Genomic DNA, 10,693 nt, shown 5'->3' on the forward strand with positions numbered 1-10,693 from the left:
CTCATTTAGGTCATTTGGCTCTTACACATTAATTAAAAATATTAAGACGAGAGCATTTTTTTTCTTTTGTCCATAAAATAATGATCTATACATACATTATCAAACATGCATTATTGTAGAAACAAATCACTTCATGGTGAAATTGTGTGTTTTTGATATTATATGAATAAAAAATTAAAGGTGGGGGGGGGGACCGAGTTGGGCCCCTTGGGGGCCCAAAGAGTCTGCTTAGTTTGCTCATGCCTGGGGCCGGCCCTGATTCAATCCAATCTAATATATTAAGAGTAAATAAAAAGAGTAACGGCAATTCCCTCTCTGCTGCATTTTATTTTGTAAGAAGGAAAGCGGAAGTTGCTTGGAACGTTTCCTGTCCCCTCCCTTATCCTCATCCTCGCTGCGTCAGTTAAGGCGTGTTCACGGATCCTGGTTCTTACTGACATTGCTGGAAGTCACGCAAAGGCTCGGACACAGGACGCGTTTGTAAACCTCTCCAGCCGCACGGTAACTACAACTTAAACGCGGAGCGCTAGGAGGGGTTGCTAACTTCCCGCTAGCTGTCGGAGTTGGTGCGTTTTAGCTGAAGCCAAACTTAATTAGCTGCTTTGACTCGGAACGCCGTGTCTTAAACTTACGGCTTCTCATTTGCAACTGTTTTTCCTTGACTTTAGACGGTTACGTAAACCCCCTTGAAGTTGGCTGCAGCTAAAAAGCAGCGTCAAGTCCGGCAATGTTTAACTTTTAGCCCAAACAAAACGTAACGCCGTGTACATGTTAAACTTGTGTGTGTGTAAGAGGCTTGTTTGATTGCATTCCCCCCTCCCTCTGCGTTGCTTCCATAACAGGAAGTGTTTGAAGGGGGCCGTGGGGCGTGTCTGTGGCTAATTGGCTCTGAGTAAGGCAGAGGAAATTCTGGTTGTGATTAACAAGACCAACTGGTAGGACTAAGAAGCCCAAACTGGTTACTGTTCGGCTGGCATTCTGTACAGCGAAAATGTCCAAACAAGCACAGGAGTTGATTTGCTGGGGGTTTTGTGGGTGGGGCGGGGCGGGGCGGGGGGGCTTTAATGAATCGATCATTGATTACTTCACTCACTCCTTGGTTTTCAAGCCCAACCGAGGCCTTGAGTTGATCTGCTGTGTTTGTTTCATTGTCGACAGAAGATGTTCTTTCTCAAAAAGGTTGTCGGTGGCATCGTTGACGTTGTCAGGTGAGAATCTGAAGGATGTGGACTTGAGAGCTGTTTGCGGTGCTGACAGTCATGTTCTTCTCTGGTCTTTTTGCAGCAACATTGACCCCGAGCAGTTTGCGCCCTCAAATCCTGTAAGTGAATCATCCACATCTGCTGGGGATGCACCCAACAATTTCCATGCGTTTCCTCATGCTTAAGGACTTTAATGTATAAAAGATGAATATAAGAGGTTTGTGCATCAAAATGTGCAAAACCTTTGCGTGATTTTATTTTATTTTTTTAAGTTTTTTTTTTTTTTTTTTACTCAAATTACACAATGTTGATAAAAATTGTGAGTTTTAGCTCTCAAACTGAAGAAGATAATTATTCAGCATTTGACCTGCTGGTCACTGATCAGAGCCAATCAAGGGAGTCTGTTTCTGGCTGCCCGATTGGCGCTTTTCTAACCTGCGCCGTGTCTCCGTCCCACAGCCACCTCCGCGCCGGCCAGCCGTGTACGCAGAGCAGCATGAAAACGATGAGGAGAAACAGTTCCGCAGAGTCTTCCAGCAGCTCGCTGGAGACGTGAGCGTCTCTTCTTTCTTTCTTTTCTATTTTCTTTGTTACACCTCGACAACACCGTCTGCTTCTGTTTCTCGCAGGACATGGAGGTGAGCCCAAATGAGCTGATGAACATCCTGAACCGGATCATCTCAAAGCGTAAGCGCCGCTCCCATTCGTTGCATGCAAAGCTCTCATCTCTCTCTCTCTGTGTTCACTTTGGCTCTCCAGACCTCTCTTGTAACGATGGTCTAAACAGTTCATTTGTGCGTCAGAGAATCCGTCCCTTAAAAGATTTTTGTCCAACGATCATTTACTCTTGTTTCAGATGGAGACCTGAAGACGGATGGCTTCAGCATCGAATCCTGCAGGAGCATGGTGGCTGTCATGGACGTATCCTTTCTGTCACGTGTCATCTGTAAATATTAACGGATGTAGTTGGTTTTCTAGAAATACAACTTGGACTAATAAGAAGTCGCAAGGTTGAAGCTAGAGAACTTTGGGACTTTCTGCTTGATTTTCTTAACACCTTTTCAGTCGGACAGCACCGGGAAACTTGGCTTCCATGAATTCAAACACCTGTGGAACAACATAAAGAAATGGCAGGTAGGTGCAGCACAGTTTGTTGGACACAAAGGAATGCAGCAGAGATGCACTCTGTGTCAGCTAATTTGAATGAACGGCGTGCCAAAGTCCTCGTTGATTTAAATTCGTTTTGAATACAGATCTGAGATGATCCCAGCTACCAGAGCAGATGGCTGCTTTTCCTAGACATGTCTGGATTAAAGCCAGACATGTCTCATTCCGTTTTGGTTCCGAGACGTCTTTCTACTCTTTCTAGGTTGAGCCGACTAACCAGGGAACCCCTCTGGCATAACTGCTCTGAATATTTGTGTTGTTCCCGTTTAGGGCGTGTACAAGCAGTATGACGCAGACCACTCGGGTGTCATCGGTGCAGATGAGCTGCCGAACGCGTTCAGAGCTGCAGGTGAGGATTCTCCTTCCCTGTCCATGAAAACATGCATACGCCCTATTGCTTTCCTCCATGTTGGGATTTTATTTTTGTCCCTTCCTGGGGCATAAATGTGTGACACTTTTTAGACTTAAAAATAACTTTCATAAATACAATATGAAGACGTATTTTAAAATGTTAATTTAGTTTGGTTTATATGTTGCTGAACGCATGTTTCAAAGAAATTTGATGGTGGTTGGAGATCCTCTGCTTTCTCCCAGTGCTATCTAGAATCAACCAATCAGAGCCAGGAGGAGGGTCTCAGCACTGTCTATAATGCTTGTGCAGTGCTGCTCACCAATGCTGATGCATGAAATATATAAAACAAATGAACAGCAGAGGCTTCATGTGAAATTCCCGTGCGTTGGTCTAATCTATGCGTCTCCTCCTGCAGGGTTCCCCCTCAACGACCAGCTGTTCCAGATGATCATCCGCAGGTATAGCGACGAAAGCGGCAACATGGACTTTGACAACTACATCGGCTGCCTCGTGAGGCTGGATGCGATGTGTCGTAAGTGGATCGGAGCCGATCGTCTGAGGGTTAGTGGCTTTGAGTCGTCATGTTGAAGCTTTATTTGCTCTGCTGCAGGGGCCTTCCAAACCCTGGACAAAGACAAAAACGGGACTATCAAAGTGAACGTTCAAGAGGTAATGGAATCAAAAATATCAGTGGATTCAAGTGTTGTAGTTCATTGACTTCATTACATGTTTGTTATTGCAGTGGCTTCAGTTGACCATGTACTCCTGAGTCCTGGTGATGCCGCCCTCTTCCTCCCCGACTGGTTTTTCCTGAAATGACTCCACTCTTTATCTAAGCAATCCAAAAATATTTTATCTACACGTTCCCACAGCTTCCTGTGTTCCTCAGACGTTAGGAGCGCATGCATGCAGCTTTTTCTCTGAGTAACGCATGTAGGTCAAACCTGCGAGCAGAAAGGTCTCCATACCTAAAATGAATTGTTCTGAGACGGTCAGACGTGTGGTAGAAGGTTGGCAGTCATGCTATGAAAAATGTACATTTTGCAAGATAACTGTGCACTTTTTATTTTTTCCTTGCAATCAAATTTCCTTTTTTATATCCATAAAAGCTTTTTATCACGTCTCTGGTGCTGTTGGTGAAAATAAGTGAGCAAAGTGAAGTGACTGCTTGGTTCAGCTTTGCCTGCTTATTTCTACAAGTTTCACCTGTTTGGATTTTTCTTTGAGCTCTCTGGGCGTGTTTCAGCCTGAGTGACAACCCCGTGTCTGCTGCTGCCACTACTGCTTCGCTTTTGTTTTTTTTGTTGGACCTGCTGGGTGTGGGAGGTTGAATGAATACTGCAACCTTGACCTGACAAATTCCTGAAAATGCTCTATTGAACCTCACCCTCGCCACCATAGCTAACAACATCCACTACTAAGTCGGTGTGTACAGCATGCAGGTCTCTAAGAACACTGGTGTAGTCAGATTTTTTCGACTTTGCATTTGCGAAACCGGCTTTAAGTGTAGTAACCACCAGTTTGTAGTTAGACAACAGTGAGGTGATGAAATTAAACTCTTTTAATCTATGCCAAACTTACTTTAATACCCCTCAACCCATTGACTGTTTTTTAGTCCAACAGTTCAACTTTTTATTGTAAATATCTGCTGCAACTGTCCTCTTATGTCACTAAGGAATGAGACAATCTGTGAAAAAAAAAAATCAAGCTCCTCTATCTGCTCCCAGTACAATCTAAAAACCAATCAGAGCCAGGAGGAGAGTCTTAGCGCCATCTATCACCGCTCTCATTATGCTGCAAACTAGCGCATGCTGTTCTTAAAGCTTATGTCAACTAGCATGGCCACCAATCTTTCTCATAATGCACGGTCACGCCATGGTGACAGTTTTAACATTTTTCATAATTTACATACAGAACCTAAAAGAAATTGGTGAAAGCTAACACATTCTTAATGTGACATTCTAATTGTTTTGCACAGCCCCTGTCAAGATGACCTCAAACTTTCCTCTAAAGTGAGATAATCTAGTATCGCATGCCTTGGTACGCAGGAGTTTAAATGTCAGTTCGGTTGAAACGGCTCATTAACGGCATACTTCCTTTCTGCTTCCTCTCACTTTACACATTACTACAACTGTAGTCAAATGTGCACCAGGTTTTGTCAGCACAAGGAATTATGCGAGTCAATTATGTGCCTCTAATGCATGCTAAAAGGTTGTTGCCATGTGGTTAGAATCCCACTCATTTAACTGTTACTGAATGTGCTGATGTCAAATAAATGCCTGTGCCATGTTTGGAATAAAACTTGCGTCCCATAGTCTTCTTTCTTTATGGCGGTTAAGTGTGTTGTAGATTGAATTATAACATTTCAAAATAAGCATTATTGAATTGGTACTCTGTTTGCCTTTATATAATGTTTATAATATTCTGGGCAGTTGACGCTTTTTCTTAATTAGATGTTTATATAAAATTAACAAATCATCGACAAACTTCAACTATACTACAAATTTTAATTAACCCCCTCCCAGAGTATCCATGGCCAACAGGAAGCTCAGTTGAATTCTGGGCGCTCCTTCAAAATAAAACACTCAAAAGCAGTGGATAAAATAGATTTTACTTGACAAAAAGACACAATTAGAAACAATAACAATACATAATCAAAGTCACAGTGAATGATAGAACATTGTCGGGTTATGTTAGAATTTCAGAAAGCTTTACTTTGGAAGCCGCTGATGTTAACCGGAAGTAATCTACAACGTTCGTGTCACGCAGACTAGCTTGACTTCCTATCCAGCAGAAAAGGAAGTTTTTTTTCCTCACGTTTCTCAATAAACTGCCTTCTTTATCTTGAAGGTAAGTCCACCGCTCAGTTAGTTGTGCTTGCGATAAGAATACGACGCGTAGACTGCGGATGCGTGCGGAAACCACGTCATTAGCTGTCAAGTAAGGAAGCTAGCCTCCAGTGCAGGGAGCTAGCTTCATGGGTTGTTGTGCAACAGAAAACGAACGCCTGCTATGTGTTTATTGTTTGTTTTGGAAGCTGCTCGGTAAGCCTCGGCGCTTCTAATCACGGAAAATAAAGACGTTTTCTTGAAACCAACCTGAGGTCCGGACGGAAAGCACACCGCCCATTGTTCCGAGCTAACGACAACGTTCAACACCCCCGTGGTTTATTCGTGCTGTCCATTAATGCATGGGAGCTTATTTAGTTAGCTGTCTGCTTTTTCACCGAGCATTTCAGCGGTCGTCGGCTTCTTTGCCGTGCAATCCACGCATGACTGCAGCTCTGCAGGATGGTTGCTCCATAAAGCTGCCCTGAAAACCAGCCAACCGTTTCTGCCTCTTCAATCCAGTCACAAAGCCGTTTCTTTGCTGTTTCACAAAAAAAACAAACATAGTCTCTAGATACACGACATTTAATGTAACATGCAGCCTGCAAGAGGAAAAAAACACGTCTGCCTGGGAAATGTTCTATAACCTGACTGTGGCATGTTGAAGCACCTTTTTAGCCTGCTCGCCTTTGAGTTACCCTCCCGCCACCATTCTGGTGACTCCGAAGACTACAAATCGCTCCTTTCACTAGTCAAGAGCGTAGTTTACAAAAGGCTCACAAAGGAGAACTTTCCCCTTTAATGCTGCGTTCCGGTTCCCTCGGAAGTCGGAACTCTCGCAGCTGGGGTTTGACGTCACACCCGAAGTAACAACGTCCCGGTTAAAGAGTCGGGATTCCGACATGGCGACGCCCGTGCGTCGTTCGCAATAACTCTTACGAGCATTATTCAATAAACAAGTAGTTGTTCATTGTAGGACCTACACGTATGCGTACTCTTACAAGAGAGAAACGCTCGTTTCAAGACGCGACCCACCGTAGTAAACGCATCACCTGTCACTTCTGTGGATCCGAGGAGCGGCCATATTGAAACGCGAAGCTGGACTGACAAGTGGTATTTGTGGTTTTACTGACGTTTGAGTTGCTCCCACTTTCCCAGTGGGAAGTCTTTCAACTTTAGAGGGTGTTACAGTTGAATTTTCTGACTTTGAAATGCAACTGGAACGCAACATTAGAAATGGATTTGTATGGAAGACAATAAAAGTCAATAAAAGAAAGAAAATAATTCTGACTTTAACTTCATAATATTAATCCTGATGAAAATTGACACTTTGGAGCAACCGGTGACAGAGATTTGAGTTGTGCAGGAGGAGAAATGGCTTTCTGGTCAGAATTGATTTTCTTTTATTGGCCCTATTTGTTTTCCGTACTTCTGTTACCACAGTATAAACAGGACAATGATGCTTTTAGGTATGGGGGATTTCTCTCACTGTATGTAACCACACGTCTAGACTGGAGCAACTGTGGCACAAAAACAACTCTTAGTAGGCAGCATCATGCTCTGGGATTTGTTCAGCTGGAGCAGGGATTGAAATTACAAACAGTTCAAAGGTGATGTCAGTTTTTGTAAGAAACTTTCAGCTGTGTCTTAGAATGCTGAAGATAATGGGACACCGAAATGTTTCGTTGTCACAATGAGTCGAAGCTTTATGCATCCAAACCCAGAGACAGATTTTGACAGTTTTTGTTTTTAAGTGTGAATTGTTCAGAATATGTCACATGAAAGGTTTGTCATTTTATATAAATCACAAATTGGCATTTTCTTCTCCTTGGCTGTCCAGCAGACTGTAGCCGCTGGGGAAGCCTTACATAGGCCAAGCAGCAGCTGGAGTTATTAGGACGGGGTGGACAGGATGTCTTCTCCGGTGTACTACAACCACGACAGCGCTGTCCGCTTCAAGAAGAGAAAAGCTCGTTTTTCTTTCAGCGAAGTCCACGTCCTGCTGGACGAAGTGAGGAAGAACCGCTCGGTTGTCGTGGGTAGGTCCGTGTTGTGTCGAGGGCGTGTTTTTAGGTTCTGAAACGGCTTCCGAGCTCACGCGAATCTGTTGCTATTTTTTCTCTTTTTTCAAAGGCAAATTCAACCGAGGAATACCGACCGACTCAAAGAAGCGCACCTGGGCGGAGATTACGGCACGCGTCAACGACATTGGGGAGTGCCAACGGGAGGTCATAGAGGTCATCAAGAAATGGTCCGACCTGAAGTGCGACACCAAACGCAAAGTGGCGGCCATGCGGTCGGGGACCGTGCCCAACAGGGGACTCAACTCGCGTCTCTCCCGAGACCTCACTCAGACGGAGAAGATAGTCCTTCAGATACTGGAGATGGACGAAGACGCCCAGAGCACCGGAGAGTGCGGCCCGCTGGGGGACGACGACGACGTTCCCGAGGAAGAGGAGGAGATGGAAGAGGAGGACATGATGGGAATGCAGAGTTCTCCTAACGGCGGGGGGGACGCGTCGTCCATGCCGCCGCCAACTTCCTACGGTATGAACGACCTCAGGAGTTCATCTGGAAAAGATTAAATTTAAGCAGAGAGAGAAAAAAAAAGAAAAGTCAAAACTTTTTCACGTCACCTTCATCAGAAAGCGTTCAAGTCACAGCTGAAGGGTTTGGCAGACGCACAAATGCTTTGTGATTTGAGGTTTTCAGGAAATTTTTAAAATCTCAAAAAAGATTTGAGATTTTAAAATCTCAAATTTTAACAATATGTAGTTCCTCAGATCTAACTGAGGAACGATTAAAGCATTTAAAAAAAGTAGAAACTTTTAACAACACATCAAAGTTACGAGAGCAGTGAACAATTAAAATATGATTAATTTATGCATATTTGATTCTAATCTTTGCAAATCTCTCTATTATGTTTAATGGTGACCAATATTTGTTATTTTGATACTTGGAATCTGATGAGTTTATTGGTTTCTCGTTCTCCATGTCATTAACTAGAGATTATTTTAGTAATTCATTCCTCTAGTGACTAATCAGATAAAAAAATTTGCACATTTTGCAGATTTTTCTTTTAGCCACTTTTTAAAATGCAACTTTCCAAATATATTAAAACACACTTTACATCAGACAAGTAATTTTATTTGTTTTTTCAATAAGAAAAGTAATATTTTACTGCCAAAAATGCAACAACACATAATTGCTTTACAGTGTAGTGCTGATCTGTTGATTATTTTTCCTATCAACTAATTAGTAATAGTTAGGAGTAGAAGTAGATTCTTTTTTTTTCTATTTGCAAAATTTGAATTGATTGAAGCTAAAACTGCCACCTGAGTTCTGGATAGAATATATTTACAGAAAGGTCTCTTTTTTTAAATGATTTTAAATACAAAATGTATGTATTTGTACAGTTTTGGCTTATTTACTACTCTGGGTGTGTTGTTCTTTCAGCAAATGGCTTTGTTTTTTATCTGATTACCAAATTAGTTGATTATTTCAATAAAGTTAATACAATTAATCGTTTCAGCAATAGTTTATTGTGGATTCTCTCAGTGAAGGTAGAGGAGCGATGCTGCGATGACGTCCTGACGCCGGAGTTTCAGAAAGAGCGGGAGTTTTTTAAAGAGACAGAGGCCCAATTTCAAGGCATTAAATTGAGAAGTAAAATTTCTTCAAAGCCGTGCATGAGATGCAGCAATATTATAATAGCTGAAGATAGCGGAGTTACTTGGTTGTGCTGCTATAAAGTCGCACTGTGTGTCTGGAGAACGCATAACGCTGCCCCTTTAAGGCAAGCTGTCAGCACAAAACCTTCAACAGTGACTGCCATAACTCTTGTCCATGACTTTACTTCTTTGTGAAGACGGGACTTGTTATTGGATTTTCAGCTGCTTGTTTTAAAATGCATGACAGCTGCTTTAAACCTTCTAGGGGACTCATCACAGCCAGCTTATGATATGCAGTATGAGATTCCCCCAACAGACGGTGATTAGGATTTCTCTCTTCTCTTAAACATTTAGACAACATTCAAATACAGTTTCATAATCTCCCGCTAATGAAAGGACTAACATTTCCCTTTTTTTTTTGTTTCGTTTGCAATCAAGATACCGAAACCCCATTCGGAGATTCGGATGACGACCAGAAAGAAGACGTGCTTCCCTCCAATCAGCCAGGAAAATCCGCCGAAGTGCACCAAGTGAACAACGGCGTCCACAAACACGTCCAGCCGCCGATGTCTGCCAGCGCTCCAGCTCTGGCCCCGGCTCCGGCTTCGTCGCCAGCGGCCGCGCTCCCCGCAGCAGCGCACAACTCCAGGGACAGCCTGCTGCAGACCGCCGCCCTGAGCCTGCAGGAGCAGCACGCCACCAACATGCTGCTGGAGACGGTGTCGCGCTCCCTGGAGCTGCTGGCCGAGTCGGTGCAGCAGCTGGCGGAGACGCAGCAGGAGTTTGTGCGCGAGTCGCTGCAGCTGCAGCGGGAGACGGTGCAGGTGCTCAGAGACTTCACGGGCGGAGCCATCGCCCTCATGCATGACAAACTGAATGGACGGCCGGCTTTATAACACAACCCGGAGAGGTCGGCGAGCCGCCGACACTGACTTTGTGCTTGGCCCTCAGGTGCAGGAACATGAAGTTCTGTTGGTTGGCAGGTCTGCTTACTGTACTTTATTTTGAAACTTTATTGGTGCGAACAGAAATAGGACCATAGAGTTTTTTGGGTTGTTTTGTTTTTCTTTTTAATTTGCTACTGAAGGTGGGATTCCTCTTGCCTCGTTTTTCTAAATTAAGCCTCTCTTTTGAAACTTTTACTTTAACATGATAATGGTTAAAAAAAATAAATAAAGACACTTTTAAAAGGTGGACTTTTAAGAAAAATCTTCTCGTCTTTTTGTGTGCTGTTTTTGCTGTAACCTTCCTTTGCCTCAGTGTCTGGAGATTACCACATGTACTGTAATGGTTGAGTGGCCGTCTGCACCTGACCATCATATGGTCCTTATGTCTTGGAGCTGAATAAGCTGGAATTATATGTTAAGAGTTTGTGGTTGTCTGTTTTTTTTTTATATTACACAAACACTTGAATTGAAAAGTTCCGATGAGTTCTTTTAAATATGAAATAAACCCAACATGTAGAAAACTGAA

At 43.3% G+C, this 10,693-nt stretch overlaps 2 protein-coding genes across 6 annotated transcripts; both read left to right on the forward strand.

Moving 5' to 3' along the window:
* Positions 1 to 384: 384 nt before the first annotated feature.
* Positions 385 to 5,022, forward strand: capns1a (calpain, small subunit 1 a). Of its 2 annotated transcripts, none has more exons than XM_055046867.1 (11): positions 385 to 501; positions 1,159 to 1,208; positions 1,285 to 1,321; positions 1,662 to 1,754; positions 1,832 to 1,889; positions 2,059 to 2,123; positions 2,268 to 2,336; positions 2,640 to 2,718; positions 3,137 to 3,253; positions 3,332 to 3,390; positions 3,464 to 5,022. In XM_055046867.1, the coding sequence occupies exons 2-11, from the start codon at positions 1,162 to 1,164 to the stop codon at positions 3,488 to 3,490; spliced, it is 651 nt and encodes a 216-aa protein (XP_054902842.1). In that variant the 5' UTR covers positions 385 to 501; positions 1,159 to 1,161; the 3' UTR covers positions 3,491 to 5,022. The 2 variants fall into 2 exon arrangements, with proteins under 2 accessions (XP_054902842.1, XP_054902843.1); XM_055046868.1 differs by having other exon boundaries at positions 1,162 to 1,208.
* Positions 5,023 to 5,307: 285 nt separating this feature from the next.
* Positions 5,308 to 10,693, forward strand: zgc:153990 (uncharacterized protein LOC768125 homolog). 4 transcript variants are annotated; one of them, XM_055046914.1, is made up of 5 exons: positions 5,308 to 5,571; positions 7,390 to 7,588; positions 7,683 to 8,096; positions 9,486 to 9,539; positions 9,659 to 10,693. In XM_055046914.1, exons 2-5 carry the CDS (start codon positions 7,462 to 7,464, stop codon positions 10,114 to 10,116), a joined length of 1,053 nt encoding a protein of 350 aa, XP_054902889.1. In that variant the 5' UTR covers positions 5,308 to 5,571; positions 7,390 to 7,461; the 3' UTR covers positions 10,117 to 10,693. The 4 variants fall into 4 exon arrangements, with proteins under 4 accessions (XP_054902889.1, XP_054902888.1, XP_054902891.1 ...); XM_055046913.1 differs by having other exon boundaries at positions 5,309 to 5,571; positions 7,393 to 7,588; XM_055046915.1 differs by lacking the exon at positions 5,308 to 5,571 and adding an exon at positions 6,188 to 6,662.

Source organism: Poeciliopsis prolifica, unplaced genomic scaffold (genome assembly GCF_027474105.1).
Source record: "Poeciliopsis prolifica strain line A6 unplaced genomic scaffold, Auburn_PproV2 SCAFFOLD024, whole genome shotgun sequence".
NCBI lineage: Eukaryota > Metazoa > Chordata > Actinopteri > Cyprinodontiformes > Poeciliidae > Poeciliopsis > Poeciliopsis prolifica.